At 59.3% G+C, this 22,080-nt stretch overlaps 1 protein-coding gene across 1 annotated transcript in view; it reads right to left on the reverse strand.

Moving 5' to 3' along the window:
• Positions 1-6,209: 6,209 nt before the first annotated feature.
• DISP3 (dispatched RND transporter family member 3) overlaps positions 6,210-22,080 on the reverse strand; it is a 43,092-nt gene continuing 27,221 nt past the window's right edge. Inside the window, exons 7-21 of the mRNA XM_036255968.1 lie at positions 21,326-21,465; positions 19,615-19,763; positions 19,230-19,391; positions 18,311-18,472; positions 16,498-16,611; positions 15,698-15,834; positions 14,387-14,571; positions 12,117-12,247; positions 11,873-12,045; positions 10,953-11,079; positions 10,343-10,488; positions 9,174-9,333; positions 8,602-8,715; positions 8,118-8,284; positions 6,210-7,274 (exon numbers count right to left, since the gene is read on the reverse strand). Of these exons, the coding sequence (XP_036111861.1) occupies positions 6,912-7,274; positions 8,118-8,284; positions 8,602-8,715; positions 9,174-9,333; positions 10,343-10,488; positions 10,953-11,079; positions 11,873-12,045; positions 12,117-12,247; positions 14,387-14,571; positions 15,698-15,834; positions 16,498-16,611; positions 18,311-18,472; positions 19,230-19,391; positions 19,615-19,763; positions 21,326-21,465 (2,430 nt within the window). The 3' untranslated portion in view covers positions 6,210-6,911. The remainder of the gene's footprint in view (positions 7,275-8,117; positions 8,285-8,601; positions 8,716-9,173; positions 9,334-10,342; positions 10,489-10,952; positions 11,080-11,872; positions 12,046-12,116; positions 12,248-14,386; positions 14,572-15,697; positions 15,835-16,497; positions 16,612-18,310; positions 18,473-19,229; positions 19,392-19,614; positions 19,764-21,325; positions 21,466-22,080) is intronic.

Genomic DNA, 22,080 nt, shown 5'->3' on the forward strand with positions numbered 1-22,080 from the left:
GAGAGAGAAACATCGATGTGAGAGAGACACATCGAGTGTTTGCCACACACATGATCCCCATCCGGGTCGGGGACAAACTGCAACTGAGGTAGGTGCCCTTAGCGGGAACCGAACCCAGGACTCTTCGGTCTGAGGGCTGACGCTCTAACCACTGAGCCAAACCAGCCAGGCCTCACCTATTTATCTTTAAACACATAAGCTAGCATACTGAGCACACTGTTTGGCAACGCCTCCTCCCCCATTTAAAGCGGCGAGTGGATTTTTCGCCTATCGGCACTCGAAAACCTTCCTCGTCCCGGCCTCACAGCTGCAGGGTATCCCACTGTCTGGCTGGGCCGGCTGTAATTCATTTCATCTGTCCTTGTGCTGAGGGACATTTCAGGGCTCCCAGACAAAGCTTCGGTGAATAACTCCCACGTGGCCAACGCTAAGTTGATCTGCAGGATGCATTCGCAGGAGCGGGGTTGCTGAGTCGAAAGGTTGGTAGCTGGGATTTGACGGTTGTGGCCAGATTCCCGGCCTCTGTGGCTGATCCAGTTTATACTCCCACCAGCATGCACGAGGCAGCCCGTTCCCCCAGCCTTCCAGCAGTGTGGGAGCGCACGTTTAGCAAATTGGATAGGCATTAAATGGTCTCCTGCTTTAAAAAAAACCCTTCGTTGCATCCCATCCCCCTCAGATAGAGTCCAGCTTCCTTGGGTAGTCATGGGGGTGGACACAGCCTTGTCCTTTGTCGAGGAAAGGACACTGTCGCCCAGGTACATGGATGTGGACACATCTCACTATAGCATGGGCTTGGTGTTCCAGCAAAGAGCCATGAGAAAGAAGAGGAAGCCTCATGGGGGAGGCGGCATCTGAGCTGAGCCTGGAGAGGCAGGTCAGAGTTGGACAGGTGTTAAGACGGAAAAGGCGAGGGAACAGTGTGGATAGTCCAGAAGGGAGATGGGGGCTGTCTGGGAGGGTGAAGAGCCCAGCAAGGGTAGAGGAGCTAAAAGGAGATGAGCCTGGAGGGGTTTGGGGTCGGGTCAGGATGGGCCTTGCATGTCATGTGGAAGAGTTGGGGGTTTAGCCTGTAAATGATAGGGTACAATGAAGCCTTTTGAGAAGGTGTGTGAAGTGGCGGGGGCGCTGTTTAGATGGGACATTTGACTTAAAGTGAAAGAGAACCTTACTCAAAGTGGCTGAAGGAAAAAAATTGATTGGCTTGTTTAAGAAAAAACCTAGGGGTATGTTAGCTTCAGGCATGGCTAGATCCAGGGGCTTAAATGATGTCATCAGAAATTTGTCTCTCATCCTTGGTTCTGCTTTGCTCTGTTGGCCTCATTCTGAGGCAGGCTCCACGCTTTCCTCCCACAGCCCAGAAACACGGGTCAAAACAGAGCGCATCTTTCCCAATAACTTCAGCAAATCCCCAGGAAGACACTCATTGGACTGATTTGGGTCAGGTGCCCATCCCTCAACCAATCATTATGGCCAGGAAGATGGACTGCATTGATTGGTCAGGACTAGGTCACATGGTTACTCACCTGATGGAGGGGTGGGGTATGGTGGGGTGGCCTCAGCTTCAGGTGCACCGCAAAGTCTGGGTTGGGGTAGGATCCTCAAAAATCAAGGTGCAGTGACCAGAAGAGGGAAGAACAGGTTTCTATGGGGAACCGATTACAGGTGGGGAAGCCAAAAAAAGGCTGTTCAGGAAGAGGATGAGGGAACTAGGCTCCCTTTGAGCTCCTCCCGAAGTCGGGCTGTGGGAGCCTGAGCGCCTCCCTGTGGCCAGGAGGCGCACTCCACCAGCAGCTTATCCCGGTTCTATGGGACTGCAGACCTAGTCCCTACGGCACATCCCGACAGCCTGGAAGGGCAGGGCTGGGAAAGACATCAGGCCCTCTGCCAGCCTGAGACCCCAAGGTTGTGTGTGGACAGTGGTGTTTGGACCCCCTCCCCTCCTTACCCCTCCCTGCCGCAGCTGGTTCATATTTTAAGTCCATACGGGGTGGCTAGCATTTCGCATGGCTCCACTGAGCCAAAGCAATGGTATTTAGCCCGCTGGAGCGGGGGTAAAGGCCACTCGAACGCTCCGGAGGCCCCAAGAGGAAGAGGAGGCTGGGTTCTTCCTGGGCAAGGTTCTCTGCAGTGACAGAGGCTGGAGTCTGGCCTGAGTCTTGCGCAGAGGGCCACTCGGCAAGCTTTGCTTGTCCTCTCCGTTTACTTTGTGGGCGGGTGTGTGATGCCGTGTCCTTAGGCAGAAGTGCCAAGCCCCTGCGATGGCCCGAGGCTCTCCCCTGGTCCAGTGAGTTGTTTGTTTCTCTGTCCACCGCCCAAGAAGGCTCCAGCCTCGTCCCCTCTACCATACGATGAGTCCCTTCTTTTATGCCTTAACATCAGCTTGCAGTTTTGTGGCTCAAGAAGGCCTGTGCCCGATGGGGTCCATCCCCCAGAGGCAAAGAAACTTGTCTTCATCCTTAAATCTCAGCACAGAAGCTCCCCCAGGGACCCCTCTGCCAGCCAGGCTACATGGCTTGGTGGCCGTACCCCTCACATTTCCTCCTCAGCCCCCTGGTTTGTGGTTACATAGTTGAGGAATTCTTTTATTAGTTATTTCCCCACCTCGACTATAAGGTCCATGGGGTCAGGGTCTGTTTTTGCGTTCCCTTGTATCACTGAGGTCTGAAACAGTGCCCGGCACAGAGTAGGTGCTCAATAAATAGTTGTTGAATAAACAAATGACAACAGCTCCAATGGGCACTCTCAGCTTCTAGGATGTGAATAATAGGACTCATGAAGGGTGGCCCCTGGGGACGGCTTGATTTTAGAATCAAATCCTGGCTGCACAGCAGTGGAAGGGGTCAGAGTTCCAGACCATTTGCCCCATTTCCCAGGGGATTGAATCAATGTCTGGTGTCTTGATTAAGGTCACCCAGGCAGGGCTGGAGCTAAGACTCGGATGCTGGACTCCCAACCCTAGGGCTGGAGTTCCTTCCCCTCGGAGGAGCATGCAGGGGGTGACTGTGGCTCAGGGGAGAGCCCGGGCTGCCCAGCTGGCCAGCTGCTTCTGCCAGTCAGATCTCGCTGTGTGCTGGGAGGATGTAGAGAAGAGAGAGCTGACCCTCAGAAGCCAGCAGCCCTGAGTGGCATTCCCAGCTCTGTCACGCACAAGCTGTGTGACGTCAGGCCAGATGCTTCATGTCTCTGGGCTTCAGTTTTTTTAGCAGCAAAATAGGACAAAACCCCTCCCCTCTGAGGATAGGGCCTGGGACATGGTAGTCACTCCAAAAGAGCTGGCTCTCATTGACACCTCCTAGCCTCCAGGGGAAGGACAGTGAGCAGGGCCTCAGGGAACCTTTGCAGCTGACAGGGGTCCCTCTGCCCCTCCTTGGTCCCCCGAATGCCTGCACATCCCAGCAGACCCCAGGCTCACTGCTGTGCCTGAGCTAATAAGAGCGTCTCATTAACGCTCAGCAAAGGCTCATTAAGACACGAGCTGTGTATCAGCAGCAAAGGAAGGTCAAGGTTCTCTTCATGGGAGTTTGTGCCTCTGGGACCCTTGGTGCCCGTATTCACAAACAAGGAGAAGGGGCATTTATTTGTAGGTAAGTAGGCAGCCAGGGGTGTGGCCAAAGTTCCCTGGAGTTCCCAAAGTCACCACATCCTTCCCTCAGCCTTGCCGGGTCCCTGCCCTGGGAGGGCAGAATTATCTGCTGGGAGCTGCACAGAGCCTTCACCATGAGGGGCCTAAGGGACCGGGACAGGCCAGTTTTTTTATTGTTTTATTTTAGAAGAGGGGGAGGGGCGGGGAGAGAAACATCAATTTGTTGTTCCACTTATCCGCGTAGTCACTGGTTCCCTCCCGTATGTGCCCTGAGGGTGCATCAGGTAGCCAGCTGAGCTACCTGGCTGGGGCAGGACAGGTCAGCTTGGTGAGGGGATGCCGTCCAGAGGGTGAGCCTGGCAAGCGGGAGGGGGCAGGGGCCCGGGGCCAGAAGCTGCCTGGCGGTGGGCTGTGTGCCCTTCTGTCCCCTGGTGGGGCACAGGGTGCTCACCTGTGAGAAGGGAACCCAGCTCAAAGGAGGGTCACGAGAGCTGTGCCGATGTGGGCAGCCCTGGGGGTTGGTGACACTGACACCTGACCTGCCAGCCCTGACAACCCACAACCCCGGAAAGCTGGAGGCCAAGGGGAAGAGCAGCTGTGTCCTCAACGCAAGAACGTGGGTTGAGGCCTTCTCTACACGTGGCCATCGTTTGGCTGGCACGCGAGGCTTTGCCGCCACGGTGAGACTAGGTTATCGGGAAGGTCTCAGTCCTTTTCCTCAACACCTTCTGGAATGTCTTGTCCACTGGCCAGCCCCTCCTTCCCCCCTCCCACCTGGCCTCCTCCCACAAGCTTCCTGTTCCTCCCACGGTGGTCATCGGAAGGAGGGGGAAAGAGGGGTTAGCAAGCCCAGCCGGCCCCCCACGAGGGGACTCCGGAGCCCTGGGTGGGACCACGCGTCCCTGATCAGCCCCTCAGGGCTGTGGTCCTGAGCACAGCCCTGCCCCTCAGCCACAGCGCTCTCTCTGGGCCTCCGAGGGCTCGGGTTCATGCGAGGTCGAGGGGAAGATGCTTAAGTGTGAAGTACTGTACAGATTCAAGGGCTTCATTCCAAGATTTCTAAGAACAGGCCTCCCGATGTAACCGCTAACCTCGAACGTCCCTGTGACTGTCCCCAGCCTCGGTTGCAATTCTCTGAGGCTGTCCACGGACTGGTAAGCTCACAGCCTCGGGCAGGCAGGCCGGGGTCAGTCTGGCTCCACTGTCACTGGCCACGCGACTCAGGCAAGCCAGTGTCTTGGAGCCTTGGTTTCCCCATGTGTGTGGTGGGTCTAACAGCATCTGCTCTTTCAGGTCCACAAATGAGCTGACCCACGATCAACCCCAAAAGATACGTCGAACCCTGGTACCTGTGAACGTGAGCTTATTGGAAGATGGGGTCCTTGCAGATGACGCAGTTAAGACGAGGTCACCAGGGCAGGCCCTAGTCCAGTATGACTGGTGTCCTTATGAAAAGGGCGGTGATGGGGACAGGACAGAAGGATGAGCCCGTGAAGGTGTCTGCAAACCAAGGCCCAGGATGCTGGCTGCCACGGGAAACCGGGAGATGGGCGTGGAGCAGACCCTTCCTCAGAACCTCCAGGAGAGCCGACCCTGCCAACACCTTCCTCTTGGACCTGTCGCCTCCAGAACTGTTGCCACGTGCCACCCAGTTAGTGGCACTTTGTTAGGGCAGTCCTAGCAAACCCTGACCCACGAGCTCTGTGGGTCAACTTGCACCAGTAACCACGGGTTTGGTGTCTGTCCCGTCACGGTGGGGGTCTAAAGGTCTGTTCCCCCAACAAACACTGAGCAGCCGCTTGGTGGCTGGCATGCACCAGGCAGGGGACAGGGTGTTAGTCTTGCATCCTCAGCCCCCTTCATGTTTACAGGTGACCTGGGGAGCTGGTCCCGAGACCACCCTTGATGACACCTTCCCCACCCTCAGGGCTCAGTCCAGTTCAGTCTGTGTCCAGCTTCCCAAAGCTCGGGAACAATGTCTGCCCTGAGGAAAGAGGTCAGTGCCCAACACAATGCCAGGCACACCAATGGCATGTAAAAATGTCCCAACTGGGGAGCCAGATGAGTCCCTTAAAGAAAGGAGCATCTAGCCAGGCTGGTGTGGCTCAGTGGTTGAGCATCGACCTGTGTACCAAGAGGTCACTGGTTTGATTCCCGGTCAGGGCACATGCCCAGGTTGAGGGCCCGATCTCCAGTGGGGCGGGACAGGCAGGAGGCAGCCAGTCGATGTTCTCTCTCATCGATGTTTCTCTCTCTCTATCTCTCTAAAACCTCTCTCAATAAAGAAAAAAGAATTTTATAAAAGAAAGGGCATCTAGTGAGCCCCAAAGGCCCCCAACCTGGCCATGGGCCCGCAGAGCACTGCATGGCCCTGGGCCCAGGGGGTCCCCCCCCCCCCCCCCCCGCCTTCAGGCCAGCCGCACTGATCCTGCCAGGACCGGGCAGCCTGTGAACACTGTCGCTTCAACGTGAAGAACGTGATAGAGCCAGCGAGCTTCAAGTTCTCGTGTGCAGGGCGGGTCTGCAGGTTCATTTCACTTTAATAGGAGCCGTCTGCTGTGAGCACGGCCAGCGGGCCTGCAGGGGCTGCGCCCTCCCCGGAACCCACCCCGGAGTCAGGCTGGGAGGTGCGGCTCTGTGAGGAGGGTGGTGCTGGGGCCCCCGGGTAGGACATGCAGAACCCCAGGCTGCTCCCTGTCCTCTCTGGCCAGGACCAAAAGGCCTGGGGGGGACCACGGAGCACCCAGCACTGGCCACGGTAAAGCGGGAGGGGAGGGGAGGAGCGGCAGGGGTGAGGCCCCCGCCCTTGACCCCGCTGTGCTTGCTCTTCCTGCGAAGTCCCCAAGGGAGGCTTGGGGCTCAGGAAGTAGCTCTGGCTCTGCCACTGACCCGGCTTCAGGTGCCTCGGTTTTCACATCTGTAGAGTGGGGTCCCTGTAACACCCACATTAGAAAATTGTTGTGAGCACCGAGGCAGTGTGAGAGGGAGACCCTCTGCAAAAGTAACCTGACCTCCTGGTGACCGGGCATGGAGGAAGGCTGGTCTCTTCTGCTGTCGGGGAACCCCGTGTGGCCGCCAGCAGCCTGGCAGGGCAGGGGTGCAGCTGGCCTCACCACCCAGCTCTGGCTGAACACTGTGATGGAAGCAGAGTGGGCCGCACAGGTGGGTGTCCGCTCCCACGCAGGGCCAAGGGCTGCCTTCCAGCCCAGGCCTGGGAATAAAACTAGCTGGAGCCCAGCTGGGAACCGAGCGCCTCTGAGGGCACAGAACAAGCATCTGGTCCCCACCCGCTGGACCCGGCGGCACGTCAGGGCCAGTGCGAGGGCTATAGGGAGGTCCCGTTGGGCAGAGGGATCTTGTAGCCACTCCGCAGCAGCACGAGGCAGGCGCCCAGCCCCAGGGCCCCCGCCAGGAGCACAGCGCCCAGGGCCTTGAGGAAGGAAGTCCGGGTCCGGGTGAAGGAGCCGGGGGCCATGATGCCGAGCAGGGCCGTGCTGACCGTGAGCGTGTAGAGGATGGAGACGCCTGTGTTGAGTGCGACGATTTTGCCGAATTTGGCGAACGGGGCGATGATGCAGAAGAAGAGGGGCACCGTGGCGATGACCGTGGTGAGGGCGCTGGAGACGATGGCCACACCCACGTGCCGCACGGCCTCCAGCGTCCGCCACTGGCGCTGCGAGTGGGCGTCCTGGGTGCGGGTGGCAGCAGAAGCTGGGGTGGGGGCCGCCATGACACGGGGTCCCTCCCTGCCTGGGGCTTGGGTCGGGGGCGTGGATGCCGGGTGAACACAACCCCCCTGACCTAGGCCAGCCCTGCCCCTGGGAGCCCCCATTCCGCCTCCATACGTGGCATAATTATAGCACCTGTTCCGCAGGGTTGGGGTGAAGATGAAGTGGTTCCCCAGTAGCAGCTCAGTGCACACTGGGGTCGCATTAAATGTTGCTATGGCAACCAGGATGCTGATGATCTGCATAGTAGTTCCTCATAAATGGGAGCCCTAATTGGAACTGATTTCCTTCTTTTGACCGAAAGCAGCTAAATGTATAAATAATTTAATTTACATATTTATGAATGTTTTCACATCAATACAATTCCAAAGAAGGAAAAAAACAAAAATGTTATGAGACCCAGAGCTGTTTATGGCATTGAGTCAGGGCGTGTTCTTACTAAGCCAGATGGCCAGCTGGTGGCTTCCGGGTCACGAAGGGCCAGCCCTGCTCCCCAGGCTGCAGAATGAGACTTGGACTCAGGGGCCCCAGAAGCAGGAAAGGCCCTTGGATGTCGCCTGGCCCGACTGCTCAGCTCACTTAGGGGAGCTGGGGGAGTGGGCGCACCCAGGGCCCACGGAACGGCTTTGGGGGGCTGCCTTGGAACTGAAGTCCCCTGGGAGGTTGGTCCTGGAAACCACAGCGTCCAGAACACATCCTGGTTGGGGGTCAGGCACGGGGGTGTCCAGCTGTCCTTGGGTGCTCCTCAACTGCACTGAGATGGGAAGATTTATGGGGCGAGGTAGGGCAGGCAGGGTACTCACCTCGGCCTGGTGGGGGGGCAGGTGCTCTCCGGCCAGCAGGTAGCCCTCAACTAGATGGACGCAGTAGTCCACGGAGGAGCCAACGAGGATGGACAGGGAGATGGCCTCCACGGCGCCCATCTCCCAGCCGCTCCAGTACATGATGGTCACCACGAGGCAGACGATGCCTGCAGGGGCGGGGGCAGCAGGGAGGCCACTCACACCTGGCCCCACCACGGTCCCAAAGGGGTGCAGGGTGAATTCAGAAGGCCTCTGGTGGCAGGGGGGACAGGGCCAGAGAGAGCGGGGGGCACCCAGGTACAGCAACACGTCGCTGGGCTGACAGCTGTGCGTGGTGAGGTCTGGCTCACCTCGGGGGGCATTTCGCCAGGGGTTAGGGTGGGTGGGTCGGGAAGCCATCACTGAGATGTGAGTGTTGAGGATGTAGAGAAAGCTGCTCATGGCCCCAGAGGGACCCTCGCCAGCTCCCGGCCCAGCCACATACCCAAGATGCTCAGGAGCACCGGCAGCAGGAGCAGCACGTGGGTGGTGAACACGGCCACCGCGGCCACGCAGATGAGCAAGGATAGCGCCAGGCCGTAGAGGGCGCTCTGCACCCCTGCCAGGTGAGAGGAGAGGGTCCTCAGCTGGCTGCGGGGTGGCGCTGCGGGCTTCCCTAGCCCCCAGGTTCAGAGGTCACGGGTTAACCCGAGGGGCAGAGTTCCGGCTAACTGTGTCACTCTGGGAAAGCCACTTGACCTCTCTGAGCCTCCATTTCTTCATCTGTAAAACGGGGTACTGACAGTACCTATCCCACAGGCCTCGTGTGGGGTTTAAAGAGGTGACAGGTCAGGTGCTCAGCAGCGAGACGTCAGAACATCAACCTCCACAATGGGCCCTGCTTTTCCTTTTCAGGTGGCCAGATGCCCTGAGCAGGGGGTCATTCCGTCTCTCCAGGGCTCTGGGCCAGGACTGAGATGACAACTGTGGCTGGCAGGCCACAGCGCCCCCTGCCCGTCGCCCCGCCCCCTCGGGCCCCCTTCCCCCGCCCCCGCGTGGGAGGGCGCGGCTGCTCGCCTATGATCTCCATGAAGATCTGTTTCCAGTGCTCGCAGGTCTGGAAGCCACGGCGCAGGGCCGAGCCCTCGGGGAAGGTCTGCAGCTGCTGCTGCAGGAAGCTCTCCCAGCGCAGGTAGTCTGAGTAGGTCTGGAAGGAGGACTTGCCCTTGTACGTGGTCTGCGGGGACATAAGCCAGAGATGGGTGGGTAGGGGTGGCCACCCCCTTCCCAGGTCTCTTCTGGGGCAGGTACAGCCAGACCCTGGCCACCTGCAAGCAGAGTGCGTTGTGTGTGGGGCGTGAAAGGTGAGCCAATCCAAGGTGATGACCGCCCGCCAGCTTCTGGGGACCCGGGTGAGTCGTAAGCGGCAGCGGGTTCCAGTGCAAAGTCCCTGCCCCTGTCCAGAGCCACCTGCAGCTCCCAGAGCCCCTGCTCTTGCGTCCCACCCTCTGCCTGCAAGCCAGCTCCCACTTAGTCTTTAAGGCTCACTAATTGTCTCCTCCAGGAAGCCTTCCTTGATACCCCAAGATGGGCATCATCTGAGCTCTGCAAGCAACCTAGTGAGAGAAACCTATTACTTTTTTTTTTTTCATTTATCTTCAGATAGAGCGAGAGGGAGACAGGGAGGAGGAGAGAGAGAGAAATATTGATGTGAGAGAGACACATTGACTGGCTGTCACCCACATGACTCCAACCGGGGCCGGGGACAAACAGCAACCCAGGTACGTGCCCTTAGTGGGAACCAAACCCGGGTCTCGGCTCCATGGGCTGACGTGCTAACCGCTGAGCCAAACTGGCCAGGTCGAAACCTATCACTTTTTAAGTAGCCAAATTCAGGAGCAGAGAATGGCCAGGTGCCCCCGAGCAAGAGAAGACCCAAACTCTAGGGGGGACATAATCCTAGTTCTTGTTTCTGCCCGGCAACTGGCTGCCCTCCAGGCTGGACTGAGAGTCTGGCTCAGTGACCAGCTCTGAGGAGCTGCTCAGGGTGCAGAGACACAGGCACCCATCCTGCACCGGGACTTTCACCGACGATATCTCACTGGCCAACTCCGCCCTCCCTGAGAACAAACGAGCCCTGGTATGCGGTGCTGGTATGTGTGTCTGAGTACTGGGGAAGGGTCAGGTTGGGGGCGACATCCTTCCAGGGAGCAGAGGCCACACGTGTGAGGCGCCCAGGGGCTCACCGACTCAAAGGCCATGGAGATCCACTGCACGCGTCCCTCCTTGACGCCCACAGCCCCGTGTGACAGCTGCCCCGGGAGCAGGTTGGGCTCAGGCAGCTCCTTGCACTCAGGGTGCAACATCTGGAGGAAGGAGGAGATGCTGTAGCCTGTGGGGAGGAGGAGAGAGGTGGGTGGGGTACCTGGGAGAGCACCCCTCCTCAACCATCCCTCCCGCCGTGTACAGGTGCTCACCCATCTGTGTGTGAGTGTGGGAGGGGTACACGCCCGCCCTCCAACCTCCAGGGTTAAAGTGTGTGTAACTATCGGCAACGTCACTGGGAACCTACAACACCCCTCTGTCGCCAGGGTGGAGAAGGACGCCTGTGCCCTCTCAGGGAGGGCCCTAGTCACTTGTGGGTCACTCCTGCAGGTATGCCCACACCCCGCACACGTCACCACACACGGGCACCTCTGAGCCAACTCATATTCACACACGAGCCCGCTCTCTTCTGGGGGACACGCAAATGTGCGCACAGCCCCGACCCCAGTGTGGATGCTCAAGCACAGGTACATATCTGCAGATCCCCCGGACCCCCAGTGCCTCCTCCCAGGGACTGGCTCTCCCACACACCTGAGGGCAGGCACTGGGCCCCGCCCGGCTTCACCAGCTCCGAGTTCCCCGCGATGGCCTTGCAGAGGCGACACAGGTGCCCAATGTCTTTGAAGAGGTCAAAACTGCTGTCATAGATGACGCTGCCCTTTCCCAAGGAGACACAAGCCACACAGGCCGCTCAGTGAGTCGGGAATGCAGTCCTGGGTTCCCGCTGCCGCCGTCACCATCAAGCTGGAGCCCCGCACGCGGTCACCCGTGGTCCCCGCCCCAGCAGCACCTTTTGGTCCACTTCGTCTCGTCTCCTTGCTTTCGCTCACAATGCTCCCCCCGGGTTTCCTCCTCTCCCTCCGCCAGACCCTCCCTGGTCTCCTCCCAGCCTCCCAGCCCTCCTCTGGACGCCTGCCGACGCTCAGTCTGGACTGAACAGACATCGCCTCCGACTCCACCTGGCTCCCATATTACTTCGTGTCTGGCCCTGGACTCCAGGCGGGACTGACTGCTCCAGGCAGTGGTACGACTGTCCCATGTCCGGTCCTTCCTCCCACACGCACAGCTGCCACCGTGGGCCAGGCACACACCTCGTCACAGCCCCATCGGCTCCTCCCTTCAGACACCCCCGAGCCCAGCATCGAACACAAACACGTGCGAGGGGAGCGAGACCACACAGGCGGGTCACCTGCGGCAGGAGGGCGGGTGCTTTTCCACACGGGCATTGCCCTCATCTCCATACCAGCCCGGATGGTGAGGGATGGCCAGCTCAGGCCCCCAAATGTAGGCAGATTCCTGGGTGATTCTGAGAGCTCAACTCTGCCCAACCCTCAAAACAAACGCTGCCCAGGGGCCTGTGGGGACGTGGGGTGGGGCTGGGAGGTGGCCTCCGGGCTGGTACTTGTTTGCAAGCCGGGTTAGTCGGGCCCTTCGGCAGCCGGCCCACGTACCGGGTCTCCAATGACATGGTTGTCCACCTGCCGCGTGCGGTTGATGCCGACAATGCCGAAGACCACGAAGACCATGGCCCCCGTGTCCACCAGCGGCCGCACCGCCGGCTTCCCGCAGCCTGTGTTCACGCAGGGGTTGAAGCCGAAGGTGGCCGAGAGGCGGGCCCTGGGCCCTGCAGGGGGAGTCGCGGTCGTACCCGAGGCAGGGCCCAGCCCCCGCCCCTCGGAGGTCCCCCCGCAGTACCTCTCTCGCTGGGCACAAAGAAGAAGCCTCTGGTGGGCCCGTCAGGGCCGGAGCCGAGCAGGCAGCCGGGAGGGGCGGCGCACACGCGCCCGTGGAAGGGCGGCTGGTGGGACTGCGCAAAGAACAGCTTCCTGCGGGGGAGGGAGGCCGGCTGAGGCCGGGGCCAGGGCTCGGAGGCTCGGCAGGTGCGGCAGGTGCGCTCACGGACGCGGCTGGACTGGGGCTGCCCCAGCACGGGGCCTGGGTCTCCAGGTGGGGGCTGGGGTGTGGAGGCCGGTTCCAGTCCAGCCCCTGCCAAAGCCCACTGTGCGGGCCTGCTCAGGGCCCTTCCCCTAAGAATGTCTCCCCGCCTGTGGCATGAAGGTCGGAGACCAGCAGTTTCCAAACTTCCCTCTTGGGGGTGCAAGAGTTCACAGAGGGCCAGCCTGGGGGGGGTCCCTGCTCCGTTCTTCAGTGCTCCCCCGCCTCAACCTCAACAGTCATGGAAACAAGATACTATTCTGAAGAAGGGGTTCTATGGTCAGCTTGCTCACCACTGGACCTGACGTAGCTTAAGGTTCTTTCTAGAATGTTCTAAGCTCATCCAGGAAGCCTGACCCCAGTGGCTGTTGTATGTGCAGAGCAAGACCAGCCTGGGCTCAGGGGAGGACGGGCAGAGGGAGCCCGACCCCCGAGCCCAGGTGCACGGGGCTGGAAGGGCCCAGCAAGCCCACCCTGGTCCTTCCTGCCTCCACGCCTCACCCTCTGCCCAAGCAGAGTTCAGCCCGGGGTGGGTGCTGGATGTCCTGAGGCCAGGCCGTCAGAGACCACAGCCCCAGGTGTCCCCATGCAGGGCCCCGCACTGTCCTCTGGACTACGGCAGCCCGGCCTTGTCGGAGCCTGAACTGTAATTTGTAATGACGCTGCGGTTGACTTGTTAGCGGCTGTCTCCCACTAGTGGGCCCGAGGGCCGCAGCACAGCTGTCTCGCCTCCCACTGTATCCCCAGCACCCGCATGGCGCCGGCACACGGGCAGCGCTCAGCCTTTGCGAGATGAATGAGAGGAGGGAAGAGGAGGGCCCCGGCTCCGACCGCCTCGGTGGATGAGCGCATGCAGGGCCGGGCCCAGGACCCGGGAAGGAAACCTGGGAAAGACGTCCCCAGCTGGCTCGAGGCCCCGGGGCACAGAATTCAGTGGACTACTTTGAGCACTTAGTTCACGCCAGGCGTAGGGCCTGAGTGTACCATACAGTAAGTAGGTGAACGCAACAGACGGTCCCTCCTGTCACCTTACAGTCTAAGGGACATTCAGTAGTTTCTGAATAATTACATATACTGAGAGTGGGTAAGTGCCCTGGAGAGGAGGTGCCGAGCGTATTCATTCACGCATTCGTGCATTCATTCATTCAGTGAGCCAGCAGGTGTTTAAGGAGCACCCGCTACGTGCTGGACACTGTGCTAGGTGCTGGGGACACAGCATGGACCAACAGTCACGAGTCCACCGCCGCATGTGCCCATACTCCTGAGGGGAGACAGGCAATTAGCCAGCAAGCAGATCAATACCATTCCAGGTGGTGATGGGGGCCAGGAAGAGAGTGATGAGGTGATGCCGGAGGCGGGGGGGCGACCAGGGGTGGCTATTTTAAATGGGAGAGGCAGTGGTCTCGGACAGCCTCTCCCAGGGTGAGGGTGGGGGTGGGGGAGGGGACACACATGTCTGGGCAGAGGCCTGAATCCTGAGAAGACGTCAACCACACTTGTCTGGCCAGTTTGGCTCAGCGGTTAGAGTGTCAGCCCACAGACCGGAGAGACCCGGGTTCAGTTCCCCTAAGGGCACATACCTCGGTTGCGGTTTGTCCCTGGCCCTGGTTGGGGTCATGGGGGTGGCAACCAGTTGATATGTCTCTCTCACATCGATGTTTCTCTCTCTCTCTTCTTCCCCTCTCCCTCCCACTCTATCTGAAGATAAATGCAAAAATGTCCTCGGGTGAGGATAAAAGAAGACGTCAACCACACAAGGAGCGGGGACAGCGTTCTAGGCAGAGGGAACGGCAAGTGCAAAGGCCCTGAGATGGGAAGTGCTTGGCCGTCGTGACCCAGCGAGAGAGAGACGCAGGTCGGGGAGCAAATCGCCTCTTGGCTGGTGCTCCCCACTCCCCTGTCCTGGCCAGAGAAATATCTGAACGGATGAGTGGAAATGGACACAGGTTTCTTGAAGGCACCTGCTGGCATGGAGGGACCGGGGGCGGGGGCGGGGCGGGTGGAAACGGGCTCATCTGCAAGGATGTTACCGAGTGTGCTGCTGCTCCTTGGCGGCCACGTAGAAACTGAAGTCAAACTTCCAGCCCCGCTTGGTGTCGCAGGCCAAGGTCGTCACCATCCACTTGCGGGAGGGGCTCGCCGCCTGGAGCTGCCCTACTGTAGACATACAAGCGGTCAGCTTCTTGGTGAAGTTACCAAAAGGCGCTCTATACACCTAAGCAGTGGATCGACAGAGACAAGACAGGTGACTCCGGGGGGCTGCCTCGGCCTGAGCCCGGCCTCAGGCTCTGTCCCCTCCCTCCTCTGCGTGTCCCACTCAGTCCCAGCCTCCAGAGGGAAGGATAGAGGTTTGGGCAGAGGCGCAGGAGACCTGGGTTCGAGTTGGGAGATCGGGCAAAATCCTTCCTTCCCTCTCTGAGCCTCAGTCTTTCCTTCAACGGAGCATCTATTCCCCAGGCCCTGCGCTGGGCTCTGAGGGAGCCAGGTGGGCGTGGTCCCTGCCCGCATGGGCTGCCAATTACGATGGCTTTAGACTCTTCTAAGGGCCAGGAATTGAACAATCCTGATGATAAGACCCAGGACAGATGGGCAGGGGAAGAGGAGGCTGGACCCAGAAGGATAGCCAGGGGCTCTAGGGGAGGTGACACTTGTGCCGAGACCTGAGTGAGGAGTCAGCATGCTTTAAGCTGGAAGGAAAGTTTCCAGCAGTGGGAACAGCTATGCAAAGGCTCAGAGTCAGGAAATGCGTCAGACGTGTCATCTTTCAGATGGACAAAGGTGCTGACACATGCTGAGTGTCACCCTGGAGGGTGTAACGTTTTAAAGAGACACACACGATTCCTGCAAAGGAAAAGCTGGAGGCCTGGCTTGGCCATCGAAGGCTCTTTTCCGGGGTGCTGGCGCAGCTGCCAAGAACAACAATCTAACTACTGGCTACCATTTATTGAGCACTTACTACACTCCAGATGCTGTGTAATGCACAGGCCTTACCTCATGCCCCTCCAACAACCCTGGCTGCTCCTTTTCTTATCCCCATTTCACAGATGAGGAAACTGAGGCTCAGAGAGACTAAGTAATCTGCCCAAAGACACATAGAATATAAATGGCAGAGCCGAGACTCGAACCCAGGACTGGCTGCCTCGGAAGCCCATGCTCTCACCACCCTGTAGGTCCCCACCACAGACGTGGCTACTGGTGGGAGAGAATTGTAATCTGCCTGCAGCAGCTCCAGCCTCACAGACCCGGCCTCCCCCTCCCTACGTGGCCAGTGCCCAACAGTGTGGCACTGAGGGCCCCCTCCCCTGGTAGTGGCAGCTTATTTCACGACAGCCCAGGCTTACCTGGAAGGAGGGCACCTCCCCGTCCTCAGGGGACATGATCTGCCAAGGGGCAGGCAGGCTGGCATTGAGGGAGAACCTGTAGACGGCCGGGTGGCCTCTACTCTTCACCTTGGAGACGTACACGGTGCCTGGAGAGTCTAGGGGACACACGAGGGGCGGAGGGTGGACAGTTACCTCGGCTGACTTCCCCTCACCCTGGAGCTGTCCACCCTCTGCTGGCTGAGGAGCTGAGCCCTGGCCTTGGTGGTGGTGGTCACCGGGATGGGGTGGCTGCGTGGATAGTGGGGGACGAGGTGGTGGTCGCCGGTTTAGGGTGGTGGCGAGGGTGGAGGGAGTGACAGCAGTGGTAAGTTGTTGGTGACAATGTGTCAGCATAGATTGGGGAGCAGCAGTGATGTGAGCAGTGTGAAGGGAGGGGCTGCGGCTGGTAATGACAATGGTGGGCACGATGGGGTGACCATGGTCATACAGAACTGCCCCGTGGGGACTTACTTCCTACACGTGTCCTAGCACCCCAAATGGACAAAGGTGCTGACAGGTGTTAAGCGATGGAGACCCCAGCATCAGGTCACCCTGCCCTCCCCCACTTGGGATGGATTTGGCACACAGGGCAGGTTCATGGGGCACCACAGGCTGGGCTGGAGCGGTGGCAAGAGGGGAGCCCACAGTTCTTAGCTGGGGGCAGCGGGTGGGACGGTTCACCCTGAGTTCACCCGCCATCCAACCCCTCCACAGGCTCTTGTCTCACAGACTTCCCAGGACACGCCCCCCACCCCAGGCAGACCACATGCCCCACTGACCCTGCGGGGGGGCTTCGGGTCGGCTGGCCCACAGGACCCCTGAGCCTCGCTTCTTCTTCTCCAGGGACGTCCGGATGTTGTTCTGCAGGCTGTGGGGCTTCTCCTGGAACAGACCTACCCCCCCGAGCTGGGTCAGGGACAGCAGGGCTGCCTGGCTGGGCGCGGCGGGGCAGAGGCTGGGCAGAGGCTGGGATGGTGACAATCCCAGGGACATGGATCACAGGGCCCTCAGCCTGGGGAGAGGGAGTGTCAGGGGTCTGAAAGAGATTACATGGAACTGCAAAAAACAGAAAACAAAAATCCATCAAATATTGAGTTTACAGGAATCTCAAGGCAAGAGAAAGGCACCAGCCAGCCAGGGACACCTGAAGCTCCCCCTATTCCTGCTTGCCAGCCTTGCTCCTTTCCCGTTAAACAGGATGACACCGAACCTCCAGGGTGGCTGAGGACCACGTGGGACGCGGTTTCTCATGCACTTAGCTCGTGATAAATGCTCAATTAGAGCACTTATCAGGAGCAATTAGAAATGGAACGTTACCAACCAGCAGAGGTGATGGGAGACGCTCCTAGTTTGCCCAAGCATTGTAGATGAATTTTGTTTTTTAATGAGAGAAATTTCACACCTTCAAAAATTTAATCCTCATAGTAATCCTGGGAGGTCGTTGCTATTAACCCCGTTGGACAGGGAAGAGGGCAGAGGTTCAGGGAGGTACGAGCCCTGCAGAAGAGGTGAGAGGCAGAGCCCCGTTGGGACCCGGTCTTTTCTGCCCCTAAAGCTCGAGATCTTTTGGCTACAATCTGAAGGGTCCCTTTAGGGGCAGTCCAGAGAGCAAAGAAATAAAAGAGGCTGGGGGCTGGACTCTGACTGGGGTCCTGGTCCTTCTTTAGATGCTTCCAGGAACTTTGGGGTCATCCTGGGGTTTGTCCATCTGGGAAATGGGAGTAGATGCGGCTTTTGGCCTCTGGCCCTGAGAGGGAGCAGGAGCACTGAGCAGGAGGGATAACAGAGCTGCACTTGTATGCCCAGGCGGGAGAGGAGCTGGGGAGGTGGCTGGCTCGCGCCAGGGTAGGAGGGGCTCTCAGCACCGATCTGAGCTGCAGTCAATTATCATGCATTGGCTAATACCATCACCACGGGGAAGGCCACGTTAATCTGAACACCGCCCTAATTAGATGAAGGCAATTACAGCAGTCAGCGGATTCTCTCCCAGGGCTGGACGCCTTCACCCAAGCAGCCTCTTGTGGGGGTTCTAACTGGCCAGGCAAAGCTGTATGACCTTGGGTCGACTTCCCCTGTCCTAACCCCGACCTCAGGCTTCCCACTGTGAAATGAGGGTCTGGCCCAGGCCACCTGGCTCATCCCCTGACATACACTGTCACTAAGTCCTGTGGATTTCGCCCCCTGAATGTCTCCTGACTCCACTGCCACCATCAACATGCTGGCCCCTGCCCCAACCACCTCTGCCTCCCAGCCAAGCTAACTGGTTCTCATTCATCCAGTCTCCGCTTAGACATTGCCTCTTCCAGGAAGCCCTCCCTGATGCTGAGCTCCCCAGTCACCCTGTTCTTTCTCCATCACAGCTCAGATCTGCTTACGACGGCTGGCCCCGAGCAGTGGGATGAACTCGCTGAGCTCGGGAGGCCTGTCCCACTGTGGTCTCCCCAGCGCCAGGCAGCTGACACAGGAAGTGTTTGCTTAACGGAACGTGGAAACACTGAGCGCGGGTCTCACATCGTTCAGGCCAACAGTCTGTGAGATCTGGACCCCACAAGGAGCAGGGGCCCTCAGGAGACCCCCAATGGAAGCCCTCACCTGAACAGGTGATGCAGGAGATGCCCTCGGCACTCAGGTTGTACTTGAGGTCCAGCAGCACCTGGATGTTGGTATCGGGCCGGAAGAGCAGGGGGGCCCGGCTGGCGGGGCGAAGTCGGCTGGCGAACACCAGGGACAGGACAAGGATGGAGACAAAGAGCCCTGCGGGGAAAGGACATCACAGAAGGCGGGGCTGGGGCCCAGGCGAGGCCTCCGGAGCCTTGGTAAGGAGCTGCTCCCTTTGTGGGGAGCAGTGGGAGGGGCTCCCATGGGCATGGGCAGACCACAGCATGCCCGCGTCTGGGTGAAGCTTGCTAGAGATTGGTCCTCCAGGGGTAGGGGTTGGACGAGAACCAGCCAACCATCTTAGAGCATTTAGTTTATAAAGAGCTGACTCGTCCAGTTGTTTGTACACGACCCTAAATATTGTCACTAATGATAGTGACAATAATAATAATAGTTTATTGAGCACTTACTGCATGCCATGCACTGGGCTAAGTTCTTTACATGCATGATGGCATTCCTTCCGACTGCCTGATGAGACAGGTCCTATTCTTATCCTCAGTCACAGGACAGGAGACCGAGGCTCAGACTGATGGACATAGTCAAGGCCACACAGCCAGCACATGGTAGAGTTAGGAGTCCAACCCCAGAGCCCAAGCAGTAAGGGCTCTGCTACTCTGCCCTGCGTGATGACTGGCACGTAGCAGGTGCTCAATAAACAAAAGCTTCATTCAACACAGGAAGGAGGTGAGGCTCAGAGCGAGTGAGGGGCCCCAGGTCTCTGACCTCTAGCTCATTTGCAGGATGGGGTGGGCTCCCAATGCCTACATGTTCTTTTTGGGAGTCTACCCCCCCAACACCGATACTGGGTAGAAGCTACAAGGCAGAGGGGGAGGAGGGTGGGGAGCCCACTCACCCACAATCACCCAGCGGCTCTTGACGGCTGACCAGAGGACCCAGTGGTGCAGCAGCTCCTGGAGCTGAGCAATGAGCTGCCCCCGGCTCCCACTGTCAGGGGTGGGCTGCAGGCCCTCGGGGGACACAGACACCAGAGACACGTCTCCCAGCTCCAGAGACACTGCCAGGACAGAGCAGTGGCTTGTGAGAGGCCTGGCCCACACCTCAGTCAAAGCCTCCCCAGCCCCCAGCCTCTATGGGGAAGCCCAAATGCTTGATGGGGATCCCCTAGACCACCTCGTCCAGCCCCCTGCCTCAGGTCCGGCCCGTCCTCAAACCATCTTGTCAAGAGTTACTTCCCCTGGCAGAAGCAACCCCAGGTCTCCCCAGGGTCAGGCCCTTACCTGGCTCGTCCTCCACGTTCAGCAAGGGGATGTCATCATCCAGGTAGGGCATGGGGCCCTGGGCTGGGCTGCCCCCAGCCCGCTCGGGAGTGGCGAACACATCCCCGGGGAAGTGCAGGGAACTCTTGCGACCACACTTCTGGTGGCAGCTATGGAGAGAGGGGGGGGGGAGGGCGCCCCGATGGTCCTGAGTGTCCGGGAGGGTGGGGCAGGGTCCCAGCTGCCACACGAACCCAGGTCTCACAGGACCTTCACCAGAGACTTCCAGGGACCTGTGCCTGACTCCTCCCGGTGCCATCTCCCCGGGGCCCTCAGGAGCCACTCTTCCTCTGGAGGGACAAGTGGCGACAGCAGCCATTTCCCCGGAGAGGGCATGACAACGCCCGGTCCCCACGCACCAAGGTGACCAAGGGGAGTCATGCCTCCCTGGCGTGCGGCCCGGGTTCTGACAGCAGGAGGGGAGGACACGGGGCTGGGCTGAGCCGTGGGCCACGTGGCCGAGGCCTCGATGGAGTGAGTGTGGGGAGACAGCGCTCGCCCCAGGAACACGAGGGATGCACACGGCAAACAACGAGCGCTGCGTGCCGGGCAGCGAGCGACGAGCCCCACGTGGATTCTCTCAATCCTCGCAGGAGCTACACTCGTTCCACAGACAACACAGAGGCGCAGAGAGGTGCAGCGACATGCCCCAGCTCCCACAGCTGCCGAGCAGAGGCCGAGGCCGGGAAGACGGTGCCCTGTGTCCACTGTGTCCTCAGCCCAGACTGGGGGTGGGGATGAGGGACGGCTGGGGCATATCTGGTATCTCTGTAGAGATTAGAAAAAAGCACCCTCCCGGAGACATTTTGCCTCTACGGCATGAAGCGCTCACAGACAGAGTCAACTCCGAATGCCCACGTGCGGATGGCAGTGCTTCAGCTAGCGTGCCCGTGTGGGGTGCCCGACTGTGCCACCACCCATGAAGGGAGGGTGTGAGCATCGACCACAGGCCCAAGTCGGAGCTCCTTGCTGGGCCTTCGTCTCCCTCCTACACTCCTTGGCTCACGGTTAGGTGGGCATTGTCAAGACCCCTGACATTCTTGCCTTTGTGTGCCCTGCCCCGAGGGCGGAGACCCTCCATCATTCCTCAGTACTCCCAAGCCCAGGCAGCCACCCCGGCCAGACTCCCTCTCTCCCGTCTCCGGCCACCCAACCCGCGAGATCCTGACCCTCATCTTCCGGCAGCAGCTCTGCCATGACCTGCTCGGCTCTGCACGTGGCTTGTGTGTCTAAATATTGTTTCTCCACCAAGACGAGAACCTTGATGACGTTTAACATGGTGGCTAAGAGCACAGGATCCAGAGGCAGATTTTCTTGGGTGTAAATCCGACTCTCCCGTCTACTAAATGGGTGACCTAGAGAAACTCGCTTAACCTCCCCAAGCCCTTGTTTCCTCAACTGTAAAATGGGCAGAATGAGAGGAGCCAGCTCCCTGGGTCCTGGGTGTGTGTGTGTCAATATGATGGGTGCCAAAGCGCTTTGCCCACTTCCTGGCACACAGCAGGTGATCACAAACAGTAACCACCCAACAAGTTTCTCTTCTTCCTTTGCCCCCTCAGTAACTCCCAGCATAGAAACGGGCATACAAAAGGCGCTCAATAACGAATCAAAAGGGCCTGTTATGGATCTTCAGGGAGCAGGCAGGCCCCACCCCCACTCCTGCCCAGCTCACCTGGTCTGGCAGGCGCCCTCTAGTGGTGCCATGTAAAGGCTCCAGATGCCCAGGGCGGCAGGCATGGTGAAGAGCACGGCCAGCCAGCAGCAGGACACAATGAGAGACATGAACAGGCCAAAGTCATGGACGGCCGGGATCTGGCGATGGAGAGGTAGGAGAGATGAAGAGGTAGATGGAGAGGTAGAAGGATGTGGGGCTGGTCAGACCTGGAGCCCAGGGAGCCTGGTGAGCCTGCAGCCAAAGGCACTCGGGACCCCAGACCACGCCCTGAACAAGGCAGGATGAGGAGGCCCAGGCTGCCAGGATGGCAGCTACTGTCCCAGGAGGTCATTGGAAGGCAAGGGCTGGTGCCAGGGACACAACTGGGGAGGAAGAGCCCCACCTCTGGAGTGACGGCTTTTGTCTGTACTGCAGCCCACTGCGCGGAACAGTGCCTGGCACAGAGCAAGTGCTCATTAACTGTCATCACATGAATGACCGGGGGTCAGACACACTCCATTAGACCAGGCCATGTGTTAGTAGCAGGAAGGGACAGCATGCTGCCACGAGATGGGAAGAAGGATCCGGGGTCTCGGAGCAATGGGCGTGCTCCGGCGTGTTACAGGGACCTGCACTGGGGTGTGGCTGTCAGGAGAAAACTGTAGTCGACAAGCCTTCACTGTTTGTGAAACACTTTCACGATCACCTCATTTCAGTCCCTGCATAATCCATGCACGAGGAAAGTGAGGCTCAGAGAGGTTAAGCAACCTGCC

Source organism: Molossus molossus, unplaced genomic scaffold (assembly GCF_014108415.1).
Source record: "Molossus molossus isolate mMolMol1 unplaced genomic scaffold, mMolMol1.p scaffold_m16_p_12, whole genome shotgun sequence".
NCBI classification, from domain to species: Eukaryota; Metazoa; Chordata; class Mammalia; order Chiroptera; family Molossidae; genus Molossus; species Molossus molossus.